At 35.4% G+C, this 18,044-nt stretch overlaps 1 protein-coding gene across 1 annotated transcript in view; it reads right to left on the minus strand.

Moving 5' to 3' along the window:
* Window positions 1-440: 440 nt before the first annotated feature.
* Window positions 441-18,044, minus strand: part of syndig1l (synapse differentiation inducing 1-like) — a 39,225-nt gene continuing 21,621 nt past the window's right edge. Inside the window, exons 3-4 of the mRNA XM_073852972.1 lie at window positions 9,979-10,116; window positions 441-3,260 (exon numbers count right to left, since the gene is read on the minus strand). Of these exons, the coding sequence (XP_073709073.1) occupies window positions 3,102-3,260; window positions 9,979-10,116 (297 nt within the window). The 3' untranslated portion in view covers window positions 441-3,101. The remainder of the gene's footprint in view (window positions 3,261-9,978; window positions 10,117-18,044) is intronic.

The following is an 18,044-nucleotide window of genomic DNA, read 5'->3' on the forward strand; positions in this document are numbered from 1 at the left end:
AGATCTGCGCTCGTTTTTATGTTAGATTGATAAATGAGGCCCACTCTGTGTATACTACAAAGCGGCAGTAGGCTACTTCTCACACATTTTACAAGATTAGATGTTTGTCAGTGGTGCTCAGCCCAACCCTACTACACTCTTAAAAATAAAGGTTCTTTGGCATTGATAGTTCTATAAAGAACCTTGAACATCCTTGGAACCTTTCAAATGCAGAAAAGGTTCTTTATAGTGGAAAAAGGTTCTTTAGATATTTAAAATGTTCTTCAAAATGGTTCTTTTAAGATCTAATCACTGAAAGGTTCTTTATTGGCATTGATGGTTCCATGAAGAACCTTGAACATCCTTAGAACCTTTCAAATGCAGAAAAGCTTCTCTATAGCGAAATGGTTCTTTTAAGAACTGATCACTGAAAGGAACCAAAAATGATTCTTCTACGGCACAGAGTGTACATACTATTTCAAGGATGTGAATGTAGAATGATGTGTATGAATAAACCCCTAGAAAGTTCTGATATGTGTGTGAGAATTAATTTTATTCTCAGGTGCTTCATTGTGAAATATTCGGAGCTTCATTTTGGTGCCATATATTAGGCATTAAGGGTAATTAGTTCTTACGGCACAGATATGAACAGTGAATTAGCTGTAAAATCCTCAACCGTAGCCTCGTTTTTCATTTCTGCTCATTCTTGTCTAATAAAAGCTTGGCGATTCTGTGAATTCATTCTCACCAATGTCTTTCAGATCACAGCACTGGCAATGAGTAAATCTGTTAACCTTGACAAAAGAAACCTGTCACCACACTAAAAGAAATCTGTCCTCTTGTAGAAATTTTTACCTTTTGACTTTTTGAGAGAATGTATTTTTAATCAGTTGTATGTCTACAATTTATTTTACAGTGTCCAGGTCGCACTTTTTAGACATTCATATCATTCAGCAGTATAATAATAGCAATAACGATACTTAACTCTGGGCAGAAGATACTTAACTCTCGTAACAGAAGTGCAAGTACAACTCAGTGTGTCCCTGTTGTACTCAAACTTTTACATGAAGACTGTAAAACATGACCTTTACCAGTTTGCTCTTTTCACAATGAATGGTTCTCCACACACATTTAAGTCGCTGAGAATTAGTTCCTCCACAATTCAAAAAGCATCTGCAACCTGTAAGTACAGTGATATCAGCTATTATGTTTTTGTGCAGGAAAATCTACTTAAGAAAAAAGTAAAGAAGGTTATTAAGAAGTTTATTAAAATGCACTATAAGATTTGTCTTTGACTTTGAGGTTGGAGTTTAGCCTAACTTTAAGAGTTTACTTAGAAGAGTCAGTAAAAAAGGATAAAAACCTGTGTAGATTTAGAATTTCGAATCACCATGAGAAGCAATTAGGAGGTTACCAGTGTTGATAATCTATTTTCTTATTTTTCCTAAAACTGTAAAGCTGTTTTGCCAGTCTGTATCGTTAAAAGCGCTATATAAATAAAGATGACTTGACTTGTTGCCAACTCGGCGTTTTTTTTTCTGCAGAATTGGGCTACTTTAACACTGTTGCCACAAGTTGAATTAACCTCAAAAATGTGATATTTAGCCTCTGGAATGCAAATTTTACCAGGGAAACACCACCGAAAACATGTATTTTACCCCCCGGAACGCAATTGGGCTATTTTCGAGTAGCAACTGGGTGGGTTTAGTTGTGAAAACCTAGCAACCCTAGAGGTTCCATACAACATACAATTGGCTAACTTACTTCAAAATGTGGCCAATTTATTTTCCACCAGCTTCCAACTTAAAATAGGAATTCAAGTCAAGCCCAGAATCACTACCTAGCCACCGGAGAACCCGTAGTTTTCATGTTTTGAAGTTCTTATGCGGATGACTACACCAGAATCAGTCTCCATTGCTGTTGAAATAGACTAGTCGACCTTTAACTCAACATCCCCTGTGTGTTCGTTCTCATGCCTGCAAGCTTAGAGACATCCAATACATTATTAATCGATTCAATCTGAGTCCCTTTCACCTGAAAAACAAAACCTGCCTTTTTGTTCAAACATCCATCTTAGGATTCGAGGAAAGTATATTGTACATTTTTTTGGCCATCTGTTTTGAGCTTTGCCAAGCTTTTTTAAATCATAGGAGACATCGAGTAATGCATTTGAGAAGTGAAAAGACACATCGCTATACCATCCACATGTATAGTCCTTTCATTTATATTCAGTTCAGACATTAGGGAGTATAAGAGAATCTGTTCAAGTCAAGCAAATCCTGTTTTCCTGGTTTTCATCCATGTTTACTTGTTATCTTTTATTTTATACCGTCACATAACTCCTGCAGCCTATGTTGGGTCAATGTGGACTTCAGACAAAACAAAAGACAAAGAATTTACAACACAAAGCATAGAGCCCTAAACAAGTGGGAACGACTGGTGCTGAATTTCGTAGTGGTGGACCGCATTGTCTTTGATAGTTAGTTCTTGTTCTGTAGTTCTGATCATAAGCATTTAAGTTTGTGTATGAACTCCACATTCAATTTTTATAACATACAAAGCTGTGTGATTTTGGACAACATTCTGTCCTTTTTAATAGCACTCACAAACTGCAGTTGGTATATTCAGCAGTGCTGGTTTAATTGGGCCACACGCATATACAGGGTTTAACGGAGTAAGTAAGTAATGAGAGAGAGAAACGGAGAACGGCTTGACTTCTCTTTCAGGTTCGGAACGAAGCACAGTTGGAAAGGGAAAAACAAATCCAAGGGCACTTAGTTCCTTTTGATCCTCACATGTGTCCTTTGGAATAGCTTCCCTTTGGGTTTGGTTAATTGGATTGCTTATTTGTCGGTAGTTTATATTCTTCACCTGAACTGCTCTCAGACTTAGTTAAGTTTTATCCAGTGTGGTGTGACACAAGGTGAAGCTTACACTTATATATTATGACTGAGGTGATAAAGTCCCCAGTTCTTCAGGTTCATCCTCTTCTGGCTCATCCCTTTCTCTGATTTGGGCGGACAGGCAGTCCACGGGGAGGGATGCGAATGAGACATTTAGAAAAAGACGTTCAGAGGCGGTCGTGTAGTTTCGTGGAGTTCTGTAGTCCTCTCTTGGCTGTGCTAAATGTGGCCTGGTTTGGAGAGATACGCGATGAGGGCCACCACCACACCCACGTAGACCCCCGTCCCAATGGTGATGGAGAGAGCGGCTAGGAACAAGGCTCGTCTCGATGCGATGCTAGCCAATGGGAAGTCTCCCTTGGTCACGGCTTTGCTGGTCTGGAACAAAGAAAGGGAGTGGTGAGAAAGAAGCAAGATCAAAGGATACATTGACCTGTTTTCCATTCAAGGGTAAATTGCATTGAACTATATAGTGCTTCGTTGATGATGCTGAGAGCGGAATGGAATATCAGACGTGTTCTTATGCACAGCGCCGAGACAAACATCATACGCTTTTACGACATTTTAAAAATCCATTCGACCCACTTTGAAGGGCAGGGTCACAAAGAAAAGTCCCTTTTTGAATGTATAAAAAATTAAGGCAGCCTTTTAGGAAGCAATGCAAATGGCCACATTTCTGATGGGCTGAATGCATCTAGAACAGAAAATAACTAAATTCTGGACACATTAGGTAAGCAGGTTGTCCGTGCACCCTTCAAAAGCATAAAAAGGTTTTCAATTTACTTTTCAAAAATGTATAGGCATAAAAAGGCTTGCTTGTATGGCATGAAAAAACTTGCACATCTTTGTTTGCCTTTGGTTGCACTTTTGTTGATGAAAGAAAGAATTGGCACCTGGGTCAATGACTTATAAGGGTTTTCGACAGGCCAATTTTAAATTGCAATAAATAATGATATCTGTTGTAATTGTTCAAACATTAAGAATGTTGTGTAAATGGCCCAAATTGCATAAAAATCTATTCCAAATGATACTAAAATAATATATATATATATTTATTTATTTATTTATTTATTTATTTAATTTTTTTGAGGTCATACCACATGATATCCAAATGTGGTAACTACATGCCAGCCATTAAAAAGGTTATTTTTTCCAAATTTTAAAGAGAGATACCAACCTGCTTGACGCTTCCATTGGTCATTGGCAAACTGGTATAAAGATATCCTATCTTTGAATGGATTTCAATATAAAAGTCCCAAAATGGTCGTTATTTGATGGTCGCACCACATGACATTTCATAAAATGGAAATCATTGGACAAAGTTTGTTTGTTATGATGTAAAGATAAATATAAATACAAATGTGTAGCAATTTTATACAGGATTACAGAGCACAAATTCATATAAACATTTAAAATTAAGTGATTTTAGTGATTTTTTCATCTCGATGAATTGGCCATAGTCTTAAAAAATGTCACGTGGTGCGACCATGATTTATATTAAAATTAATTCATTTCCTTAACATGCTTAACATTTTTTTTTAGATATTCTCAATAATTAAAGTGTTTAGAAGCAAAGTATTTGCATTTATTTTGAGTTTTTGTAAATGCTCTCATGTTTTTGTTTTATAATTTCAGAGTTGACTTCTTAAATGTAGTTAGCAGACTTATTTTTTCCTGTAAATTGCATAAAACTAATAAAAATGTTTTAAAAATACCATTAATTTAAGCATGCTGTAGTAGTGATTCATATTTCAACCACAGAAATTAGATATTTTATACAGTTATTGCTATTATTGGTCGCACCACATTAGCGGTCACTCCAAATGACACAAAGGCCTTACAGTCGTGTGAAAAAGTGTTGGCACCCTTCCTGATTTTTACATTTTTTTGCATGTTTGTCACACTTTAATGTTTCAGATCATCAAACAAATGTAAATATTAATCAAAGATAACACAATAACACAACATGCAGTTTTTGAATGAAGTTTTTTATTATGAAGGGAAAACAAAATCCAAACCCACATGGCCCTGTGTGAAAAAGTGTTTGCCCCCTAAACTTAATAACTGGTTGGGCCACCCTTAGCAGCAACAACTGCAATCAAGCGTTTGCGATAACTTGCAATGAGTCTGTTACAGCGCTGTGCAGGAATTTTGGCCCACTCATCTTGGCAGAATTGTTGTAATTCAGCCACATTGGAGGGTTTTCGAGCATGAACCGCCTTTTTAAGGTCATGCCACAGCATCTCAATAGGATTCAGGTCAGGACTTTGACTAGGCCACTCCAAAGTCTTCATTTTGTTTTTCTTCAGCCATTCAGAGGTGGATTTGCTGGTGTGTTTTGGATCATTGTCCTGCTGCAGAACCCAAGTTCGCTTCAGCTTGAGGTCACAAACAGATGGTGGGACATTGTCCTTCAAGATTTTTTGGTGGACAGCAGAATTCATGGTTACATTTATCACAGCAAGTCTTCCAGGTCTAGAAGCAGCAGAACAGCCCCAGACCATTACACTACCACCACCATATTTTACTGTTGGTATGATGTTCTTTTTCTGAAATGCTGTGTTACTTTTACGCCAGATGTAATGGGACACACACCTTCCAAAAAGTTCAACTTTTGTCTCGTCAGTCCACAGAGTATTTTCCCAAAAGTCTTGGGGATCATCAAGATGTTTTCTGGCAAAACTGAGATGAGCCTTTATGTTCTTTTTGCTCAGCAGCGGTTTTCGTCTTGGAACTCTGCCATGCAGGCCATTTTTGCCCAGTCTCTTTCTTATGGTGGAGTCATGAATACTGACCTTAACTGAGGCAAGAGAGGCCTTTAGATGTTTTGGTCATGCCAAAGAGTGTAGAAAATGAATCTGAATAAATTTAGGGTAATTTCAAAGATGGGTTCCAAAACAACAGTTATGGCCGGACGGTCGCACCACATGACATTTTGAAACTTTGAATAACAGAAAAATTACAGATAATAATCTATGTGAAAAGTATGTAAATATGGCATCTTTTTTTGCATTTAAATAATTTTTTAACTAAAAAAAATGCAATCAGAAAATTTAGGCGTCACGTCATTGACCCACCTACACCTTTAATCTGTCAGCTAGGCTCTCAGTGGTTAATGTCCATGTAAATATACCATTTTGCTGCACATGCACTGATTCAGATTTGCCTTTTTGGTTTAAAAAACAAAAAAATAGGGATTTAGACTACATTACATTAATTAAGAATATCACCCTTTTAACATGTCTTGGAATATCACTGAAGAATAAAAAGCCTTTTATATACCTTTAATGATGCAATATCTTTTTATACACAGTTCTTTCTGGTCCTTGAATCTGACTGGCTGAGAGGAGTTTGATATTCTTTTCTATCACTCCGCTTGCGGTATTTCTCACAGAGAGTGTCATGCCAGATGCCCAAATCCACTAATTTTACAAATAATACTGTTTTTGTGTCACAGAACGTAGTTTTAAAAGTTTTTGGAGAGAACATACTTGTTTAGACTTCAAACATGCGGTTTGTTAATGAAGTCGATAACGTCAATTTGAAAATTTGCTTCAGTGTTTTTGGAGTTTTACTGCTGGCTCTAATGTCTCTATAGTGGTTAAACATGAGATATAATTCGTTTTGGGTAAATCTGACGGGCAATCTTTGGTCTCATGAATCTATTATTTGTTCCAGAGCAATCTCATCACGTTATATTTTATGTCAATTTAATGCTGTATATCAGAGCGCTGCCTTTGTACTTTTGTAAATTGAACATATTAAAAAGATTCAGTAAATATACTCTATTCACACAGCAGCAGTACTGTTGATGTACTTATTTCTTTAAAGATATTTGATTTTTCCATTGGGAACACTTGATATATATATATATTTTTATAATTGTTATTTACTTTGTCCCTCTTGCTTTCACCTTGTAAACTTAGCTAAAAAGCACTTTTGAGGTTTCAGTCACGATCAGTGATGCAACACAGACGCGAGGGAAAGCGGTAGCTGGCATTGCACAGGCGTTCTGTTCGTCTACAACTAGCTTCTCACATTTTTTTCTTTTTTGTTATAAACATAAGTGTCAGGAGGGATGAGCCAAATGTAATACAGAGATTAGAAGAAACTACAATTTTGCTCATGGTGCAGCTGTTGCAATTCTCTCGATAAAAAGCAACACCATTGCTTTGTAGAATAAACTACTCAATCTTGTACTATTACCCCCTGAGCTTTTTAAAGAAATGACATGTGACTTGAGACGCCAGTGAATGGTCTTATCTAATGTTTGCTGTTTCCATTTAACCCCATGCTGTAAATATGCTGTGCTTAAAGCTATTAAGCTCCAAAAAGGGAACATCGCACTGCCTTAATTTCTTTAATAGTGAGGCCTACGGAGCCCCATGTAATAGTTTAATCAATCCATTTCCACTTTCAAATTAATAATTAAGTTCTACTATGATGCTCATTTACCAAGAACATGGCTCAAGGGCTGCATGAATTTAACGGGGTGAATTTTTGTAGAACGTGCGGATAACTAAACCGACTCTATTATGCACAACGTTGTATTATTTCCCCACAGCATGCTGTTCGCTACTTGTAAGCAAGCAAACATGCTTTGAACAGTCGCTTTGTGTGATTGTGTCATGACCCTTTGGAATCTGCTGTCTATTTTAGAAAGTGGAAAGAGTTGCCAGTCACACATGTCTGCCGCTGTGGGAGGCGTCTTGCTCTCTTTGTCACTGCATCTGACCCTGTAGTCCAGGGAAAACAATATTGATTTTCACTCCTACGCTTTGTGACAGTCAATAATGGGTTGTTTGGACACACCACTGCTGGTACACCAGCTGAGTTGCCATGTTAATATGGCGTTGCACATTTGTTTTAATTTTTAAAATTGAAGACTACTATTTATCTACTTATACAAACATTTCCAGTAATGATGGGATATTGCAAGTGTGTGTCATTATAGTTTCATCGTCTTTCCTACTAATTTTTAATATTATTTTTATTGACCAAAATCTTATATCACAACATTTTGAATATCAAGGTAAATTTAATTTATTTTGTCTTCTGGGAAACATGCAAGTATCTTCTGTAGCTTCTGAAGGGCAGTACTAAATGGAAAAAAATAAGAAAAATGTAAACACCTTCATTCTGTTCAAAAGTTTAAATCCCTGGCTCTTAAATGCATCGTTTTTCCTTCTGGAGCGTTTGAACCTTCTGTAACAGTTGCATATGAGTCCCTCAGTTGTCCTCAGTGTGAAAAGATGAATCTCAAAATCATACAATCATCGTTGGAAAGGGTTCACATACACAAAAATGCTAAAAAACCTCAAAAATTGTGGGTCCTGAAGGATTTTTCTGAAGAACAGCGGGCAGTTTAACTGTTCAGGACAAACAAGGGACTCATGAACAACTATCACTAAAAAAAACAACAAAACACAAAAAATGGATCATTCAGGTGACAACACAGTGTTAAGAATCAAGTGTATGTAAATTTTTGAACAGGGATATTTTTATAAATTCAATTCAGTTATTATCTCTTTCATGTAAACCTCTTTTATGTGAAATATCTTATTTAGGTATATACTTAATAAAACCTAACATGCATTTTGTATGATCCCTTCTTATTTTGTTAAAATAATTAACATTTTGCAGATTCTGCAAGTGTATGTAAACTTTTGACCTCAACGATATAAAAACACTGCATATTCTTCACTGTGTAAATTAAATATATTTCTTCCTAATGAAGTTACAAAAATGATTTAATTAGACCGCTGTCACTTTAACAGCTGCCCGGATGTAATATACTCTTACACGTTTTCTTTCTCAGCTGTTTGCTTTCACTTAAGACCTAAATTACTGTGTTTACAAGGATACTTGCGAAGACAGGCATTTTGACTGAAGTGTGTGTATTTAACAACAAAAATAACTCTGTTCAATACTCCAATGCTTTATGAATACCGTCTTCATGTGCGCGCCTCTCTGACAGTGTGTGCATATAGCGAAATAAGTTCTCTTTTGCTGCTGATTGCATTTCCACGGCTTAAAGTAATTGTTTTTAAACCAAAATGCTTAAAAATGCATGCAAACGATACGTTTTTGTGACCAGCAATGTCACATGAGCATGTAACCACCACTTTCAGCCATTTAGTACTGAATGCATCAAATTTGTGATCAAATATCCCCCCAAAACAGAAAAATATAGAGAAAAATTAAGTATCCGAGGGCTTCTTGTGAATGTAATGATGAACAGCTAATGTATGTGTCATTGCCTCTGTAGGACTAATATTGATATTTATATCAACATCCTCAAAGTCATTTACAATTCAAAGTGCTTGACTAGTTATAAAATGAAGACAAAGTCATTTTCTCAGTCTGTAGGAGTGAAACAGAGGTGGATGCTGAGAGGAAGGAGGAGTTGGAGGCAAATGGTTGGCGACATTCCTCATGAACATTCAACCCTATGCCGCGGGGAAGGTGAGAAAATCCGTTCAGGATGTTCTCGGAGGAATATTCCCAGCCAGGAGACAGGACAAAAACATTCACATTTTCACCAGATCTCATTTCCATCCTCCTCACACACACGCACAAACTGAAGCTGCATTCTGGAGAACCGTCAGTGAACAACAGCACCATCATCATAATTACTCTGGGAGAATTCACTTAGCTCCTGACAAAATAATTCACTCTGGCCGTGTCTGCCACGGACTAAACTACAGATAAGAATAAAAAGGCTCATTCTGAAGTAGAAAAATAGATGTCTTCTGTTCTGAATGTGAAAATGGAGCTGAAAACACAATGCATCAGAAGACTAGTCAAACCCATCTGATCAGTGCATTCATGTTTACACTATTTGTATTAGAGAAGTGCCTGACAATTTTGCAGTTTGTTCATATGATGGGTATTATAATGAAGCACCTGTTCTGTATTATTAGAGGGAGCTGAAAGAGATCACAAACTATTTTCTCTCATGAGACTACAGGCTTGTTTGCAGGGCACAGATGAAAAAGTGTTGAAGAATTCATCTTAGCTGTCTCTTGTGTTATAGCAGATTCTTAGCAGGCTTAATAGTTAGGCTGTGGATTTGGTCTGTGGGCTCTGCACTTACCCCCTGAGAAAAGTAGAAAGCAGCAATGCCCAGAGGCCAGAAGCAACAGAGCATGGAGAAGATAGCGAGGCCCAGGTGATCACGTGGAGGGATGACGATGAAGTTGTCCTCGCTCTCACTGTCGCTGGAACAATCTGTCTATAACGAGAGAGAAGATTCAATAAAATTACTTCAGTTTGTTCACAAATGTATTTATAGTCTGGATTACAGAATTGTTTTGGGTTTAATATAAGTTATTAGGGGTGGGCAAAAAAATATTTCTCTTTAATCGATTCTTTTTTTTTTTTAAATGATATTGATTCTTAAATCCCAAGAATCAATAAGTCTAGTCTGTTTGCAGTTAATGAACGGAACATTGCAGCGTGCCACCCATCCAATAAATCGCAATAAGCTTTGTACTTTGTTACTTTTGATATTAAACAAAGTCTCAGACCTCAAAAGCGGCAGAACTAATGTCTACTCCACTTTAATTCAGTTTCAGCACAAAATAAACATGAATAAACATTCAAAGGTGTGGTAAAAGAAAGTACCACTTGCTAAAATCCATATCTTGTCTCATGTAATCGCTCAATTAGTGTTTTAACTGGTGGAAAGACGTCAATATAACAGGTTAAACAATGTCACGTGTAACATCTACCTCAGAAAAAGAAAAAAAAAAAAAAATTCGGTGACCATAAACTCTAGAGAGGGGCAGTTTGCTAATTATATGCACCATACAACATATTCATTATAATTTTTTACTACTCTTTGATGTTTCATTTCCGTTTAATTAAACAGCCACCATTTAAATGTTGCAAAAAACTAATTGGAGTAGAAACATATAATTATATAATTGTAATTTTATTATTATAAAAACTTCATTGAGTGTAATTAAAGCATTTGTATAAAAACTAGTTCATTTTAACCCTAAAATTATAGTATTCTTCTATAAACTGACTCTCATGTATATTTTACCGCACTGGTTTAGAGATTTTTTTTTTTTTTTTTTTACTTCATTGTATTTACTTTTTTTTATAATCGATATTGAATCAAATCGAATCGCAAGCTTGTGAATCAGAATCAAACTGAATTGTGAAATGTGTCAAAACCCAGCCCTAGTTATTGTTAAATCATGTTATTATTAAACTTATATAACTTATTAAAATTTGGTCATTTTAATGCATAATAATAATCAAAATTTCTTAAAAAAATGTTACTGACACTAAACCTTTGAGTGCTAGTGTACATAAAAAAAAAAAAAATATATATATATATATATATATATATATTAGTGGTGGGCCGTTATCGGCGTTAACGTGCTGCTTTAACGTGAGACTCTTATCGGGCGATAAAAAAAATATCGCTGTTAATCTATTCTCAAAGTTGGGTTGGGAGTTGGGTCTATACCAGTGGTTCTCAACTGGTTTGGTGATGGGACCCACGTTTTTCCATGGTCATCAAGCCGCGACCCAAATTTTTAGGAACTATAATATAATTTTTGGAATTATAATTAATTAGTATTTATTTGTTAACATACACACGTAGTGACAGATAAATCATAAGAAAATCACCAAGACTTACAAATAAACAATATTTTATTGCTGTCATTTAACATAAGATTTGCTTGCGCTTCGACTTTCTCATGTCAAACGTTACGGTTGTCGCGGGCGCATTTCAAAATAAAAGTCCGGTATTGTCGCGCGCATTTCAAAATAAAAGTCCGGTATAAGCAAAATAAGTTAAAATTTAAACTGGGTCCGCGACCCACTGAAAATGTTCCCGCGACCCACTTTTGGGTCGCGACCCACCAGTTGAGAAACACTGGTCTATACTACACAAGCTATGATGACTTTCACCTTGATATTTTAGCGCATATGTATACCTAGCCGCAATGCACTGTAGGGGGCGAGAACGAGTCTTGGAACCTGTGTGTATGCCTACTGTGAAATTACCACATAATACGAGACGTGCTAACATGGATGCAGCTATGAAGCCGCCGGGTTTGCTTCAGGGCAGGGGCGTTGCTAGGCACGTGCCCCAGTGAAAATCTCAAATTTGAGTTATAATGTACTTTGATAATACAAAAATAAAGACATTAAACTATATGCAACAACTGAATTGACTCATGCCTTCAGCGGAATTCAAATTAGCCATTTTAATCTAGATTAATCTAGATTAAAAAAATGAATCTATGCCCACCACTAATAATTTATTTATCTTCACATTTTAAACACATCTGAATAAGAAACTTTTTTTTTTAAACTTGAGAAATTTTGTCATGTACTGCACTTTGATATCCATAATAATCGATATTGAATCAACTCGAATCACAAGCTTGTAAATCTGAATCAAACTCAATTGTGAAATATGTGTCAAAACCCAGACCTATAAGTTATTGTTGAAAAGCAAAAAACTATAAAAAACAAACAAACAAACAAACAAACAAACAAACAAAAAAACAATATTGTCTCCTAAAGTAATATGTTAAAAAATGTGAAGTCTGTAAGATGTTTTATTGTGGGGAAAAAAAAAGAAGTTCACCAAAGCTGTTTAGTTGATCAAAAATAAAAACAGTAATACTGTGAAATATTATTACAATTAAATAACTGTTTTCTGTTTAATGTGTTTATTCCTGTGATGGCAAATGCTGATTTGGTGCTCAGAAAACATTTATTATCAATGTTGAAAGCAGTTATGCGTCTAAATTACTTTTTTCGAGAAACAGTGATTGTTTAAAAGAACATCATTGATTTGAAATAGATTTTTTTTTTTTTTTTTTTTTTGTAAAATGTAAGTGTCATTACTTTTGGTCATTTTAATGCATCCTTGCTGAATAATAACCTAAATTTCTTTTTAAAATATCTTACTGACACTAAACCTTAGTGCTATTGCTCATGAAAAGTAGTGGTTCACTGGCCCAATTTCATTTTTTTTTTTTAAATTGAGGACAAGTCGAAATTATTTTCTGTGATAATCAATGTTAAGCTATGCATGTTGTTTACAGAGCTTGCATTGAGTCTGTGCAGCATTTCCACAACATTTTGTGAATTTTTCATTGTTTGTCAGTTCTCTCCTTTGATTCTAGTGATTCACTTGAGTAACTAAAAATAACGCAGCCTCGTGAAGAGTGTGCCAAGAGGAAAGCTGTTAGGAAAATATTTCTGTACTGATTCACAGCAATAAGATGCAATCATCAGTGGTGAAGGATAGCTCTGTCACTAGGGTTTTATCTGTGAAAATAATAGGCCTACCTCTCTATAAAATAACATGCAATGTTAGATTGGATTTCTCTGTAAGGAGGGGGTGAAGTGGCTTGTGCACATGGATATTGTCATGTTTTCTGCTATATGGTCTAGTACATCTCTTGGCAAAAGCAAAGATACTGTTTTTTGTTTGAGAAACTGAGAAAACTGATATTTCCTTGTCATTCACGCTCAAGAAATCTGACAAACATCAGTCCATATAACAAATCGTCACTCATAGCTTATAGACGAACACCTTGATGTTACATAAGAATGTATAAATATTTAATCAGCCATTTGTTATTTGGTTTGCTGTGTCCTGTGGATGAGAGTTTAGTTCTCTAAGGTGAAACAATGCGGGGGAACTGAAATGCGCCAGTTGATAGCATCGTTTATATGCATAGTTTTAGCACCCGATTCACTTTGCAAGGCTTGTGGCAATGTGGCGCCCAAAAAATCAGTGCTGAAAGTAATTTGCACATTGCAACTCTTTATGTTGTGGGTTGCTTTTGAGTGATGCACCAGAAGTGGCATACTTTTCTGAAACTGTAGATAATCTCTGCAGAAAATAAACAAATAATAGTGACTATGGAAACAGTATATTGGTACCACAACTATTGATTATCAGGCAATGTTATGTTTTTATTTTTATTTATTTTTTATTTTTTTTATTGATATTGTTTATATACTGGCTGTATAGTGCATTCACTACAGTTTATACTGTAAGTTTATGGTTGGTAGGGGTGGGCAATATACTGGTAGACATGATTAACGGTTACAACGCTCAAAAGTTATCATTTGCACATGTTTTAAAACTGATTTTAAGCTGATGAAATGGAATCAGCAGCAAAAAAAATATGTGCGTGCCGTCTGAGAGACTGTTTCCTTATGCTGTCAGAGAGCTGCGCGCACGCAAAGACGGTGCTCATAGAGTGTGGGAGTGCTGTTAACTGTTAAATACACACACTAGTATGTGTTAAAATGTCCATTCTTGCAAGTATCCTCACAAACACAGTAATTTATGTCTTAAGTGAAAGCAAAAAGCTGAGAAAAAAAAACACATGTGCAACAGTACAGTATATTGGATCCGGGCAGCTCTTAGAGTGACAGCAGTCTAATATTCCTGCTGTCTGTCATTCAAGTTAATCAAACAAAAAAGAGAGAAAATCTCTCTCTCTCTGCTCTTGACTAAATCACTTTTGTAAGTCTAATAATAAGAAAAATATATATTTTAATATATAGAATATGTAGTGTTTTTATACATTTGATTACTTTATACAATGTTTTTAGCAGTTCTTATTTGTTCTACTTCAAATGTTTCTTATTCGTTTTTAATCTCAGACTGTTTACTTGTCTTCAGTAAGCTAGAGTTTATTTATTTAATTTGGGCTCATATTAGTCTTTTGAGATATTGACACTGGTGACAAGAATTATGAAATTTCTGATATCAAAAATGTTGATATCATAATGACCCTATTTAACAATAGGGTAAATAACTATACAATAACAATAGCAATAGCAAAAATAACTATATTTATGTACTATATTGGTAATGTGAAATAAAATTACTTTTATCATGATGGTCATATAGCCCACCCCTGATGGTCTGTAAGATTTTGTGTAAAATCTGTAAAAAAAAAAAAAAAAAAAAAAGGTGTGTAAATAGGTGTGATTTCGAATTGGGGTATTTGCTATCTTACAATTGGTGACAAAGTATAAAAATAAAAAAATTGGTGTGCATTCTGATAACCCATGGACAGATTAGAAGTCATACAATTGTATGAATTTACACACTTTATTTAGCTTGTTCACCTGTATACGCCTAAATTCAAATCAACAGTGCCCAAACTTTTTTCAACATTTTTTCAAATGCCTAATGGATTGAACTATCCAAAAAAAATGGAATCCCTGATTTTATTGTCATTTGAATGACAAAAAGTGAGGACAAAACTTTGAAACCTTATAAAAAAGGCACGTGTCATTGAAAAACAACCCTGCTTTGATATGATATATTATTAAGTGTTGCTTTTGATGAAACAAGCTTTTTTTTTTTTCATTAAAAATCATCTTTATCCATTTTATGGCATATGAACGAATGAATCCTTCTCTGTGGACACTGTTTTTGATGTAGGGAGAAGATAATAAGTGTCATATGTTTCATATAATGATACAATTAATTTGAAGGAAATTGAACATACAATTGAAAATATTTTCATTTTTTAACCTAATAGCAGTTGATGGACATGTTTTGTCCCATTTGAAAGAGATTTTTTTTTATTATTTATTTATTTATTTATTTATTTGTTTGTTGTAAACGTCTTTACTTTTGGTCATTTTAATGCATTCTTGCTGAATAATAATCTAAATGTGTTTCAGTGTGTACAGTCACTAAATCTTATACTTAGTGTTAGTGTACAAAATATATATATATCTTCACATTTTAAACACAGTTTTTTTTAGCTTGTTCATCTGTATACACCTAAATTCAAATCAACAGTGCCCAATTTTTTTTCAACATGTTTGGAAATGACAGAGAATGTACAAATGTCTTTCTGCCAGTACCCTGCATGGATTCAAATGCCTAATGGATTGAACTGTCCAAAAAATGGAATCAAAACAGATAAGCCAAAAACAATCTCATCATCTCTGCGTTCAACTGAAAGGCATGAAATTTGTGCATTATGTTATTACTGATTTAAGCTGAATGTGAGTAATCTGGCAACGGTGTCAAATGGTTAAGCCCCAGAGCCAGAGTCCCACAGCTTGGCCCCCGATAAGCCCACCTTCTACCTCTCAGGTGCCTCTCCTGAAAGCAGGTGGGCGGGGTGTGACGGCAGATGCTGTCACTGCCTGCCAGTTTCCTAACAGGTAATGACAGATTAATGGATGGTTTTATCCTTTCAGGGTGGCAGGAGGCACAGGAAGGAAAGCGTGTAATTTATGTTACCAAACTGCCTCCCCCAGCATGAGCACGATGAGCCCTGTCCGTCTCCCCCTTTCTTTCTGTTCCTTTGCGATCCGTCGCTCAGCTAATAGAACTTCATCTCGTTTTCAAGGTGATCGATGTCAACACTTTCAAACTTATTATGTACGTGTCATGTGTGAGGACTCTGGATGAGTGCCCTCCTTTGGCGCAGAGGAAATTGAATCCATATACATTTGTAATTAGCTGCTTAATCAAATCTATCCAAATTCCAGTTACTCTGTCCGACACGTTTTCATCGCAATGTAATAGGAGTAAAATTGTTTCATGTCAAACTGAAATTATCCTCAGATGGCGTGCCCACAGACCTCCCATAGCCTGCTCATTGGCCATCTGATGCATATTGCTCACAAAAACGGCAAGCGCTGACTGAAATTCACACTTTTGGTCTGACTGGCTGGGTGTTTGTTGAGGTCTAAACGTATTTGTACGGATTATTCTTTCATTTTATATTTATACAGTTGAGGTCAAAGGTTTACACCCTCCTTTCAGAGTCTGCAAAATGTTAATTATTTTACCAAATTAGGAGGGATCATGCAAAATGCATGGTATTGTTTATTTAGTACTGACCTGAATAAGATATTTCACATAAAAGATGTTTACATTTAGTCCACAAGAGAAAATAATAGTTGAATTAATAAAAATGACTCAGTTCAAAAGTTTACATCCCCTTGATTCTTAATACTTAATTCTTAGCTCTTTTTTGTTTAGTTATAGTTGTTCATGAGTCCCTTGTTTGTCCTGAACAGTTAAACTGTCTGCTGTTCTTCTGAAAAATCCTTCAGGTCCCACAAATTCAGTATTTCTGTGTATTTTAACCCTTTCTAACAATGACTGTATGATTTTGAGATCCATCTTTTCACACTAAGGGCAACTGGGGGACTCATATGCAACTATTACAAAAGGTTAAAATGCTCACTGATGCTCCAGAAGGAAAAACCATGCATTAAGCTGGGGGGTGGAAACTTTGAATTTGAAGATCAGGGTAAATTTAACTTATTTTGTCTTCTAGGAAACATGTAACTATCTTCTGTAGCCTCTGAAGGGCAGTACTAATTGAAAAAAAAATATATATGATATTTAGGCAAAATAAGAAAAATGTGCACATCTCCATCCTGTTCAAAAGTTTTCAACCCCCAGCTCTTAATGCATGTTTTTTCCTTCTAGAGCATCAGTGAGCATTTGAACCTTCTGTGATAGTTGCATATGAGTCCTTGAAGGATTTTTTTCTGAAGAACAGTGGGCAGTTTAATTTTTCAGGACAAACAAAGGACTTATGAACAACTATCACTAAACAAAAAATCACAGCTGTGGATAATTTCAGTAACAACACAGTATTGAGCGTATGTAAACTTTTAAACAGGGTCATTTTTATAAATTCAACTATTATTTTCTCCTGTGGTCTATATGTAAACATCTTTTATGTAAAATATCTTACATTTTACAGATTCTGAAAGGGGGATGTAAACTTTTGACCTCAACTGTACACTATCGTTCAAAAGATTGTTTTAAAGGATTAATACACCCAAAAATGAAAAATTTGTTATCATTTAGAAAATTTCGAAGTAGGGCTGAACGATATGGTCTAAAATCAAAACCTTGATTAATTGAACATTTTGCCTCAGTTACGATTCATACATTTATTTATTTAATTATTATTCTATATTGTTTTGCCCTCATAGTTGTAGATGTAAATCTGTCTCACGATTGTAGTTGCATGTGATCTTCCTCTGTAATCATGTCTTGTCACTCTATATGCATGTACAAGTATTTCCTCTAGGTTCTAACTGGCCATTCACACAGAACACGTCTTTGTGTCCTAAACGCGAGATGCATTGCTCAGAAATGGTTTTGAAAAAAAG

The sequence above is a fragment of the Garra rufa genome, chromosome 13, assembly GCF_049309525.1.
Source record: "Garra rufa chromosome 13, GarRuf1.0, whole genome shotgun sequence".
Lineage (NCBI taxonomy): Eukaryota > Metazoa > Chordata > Actinopteri > Cypriniformes > Cyprinidae > Garra > Garra rufa.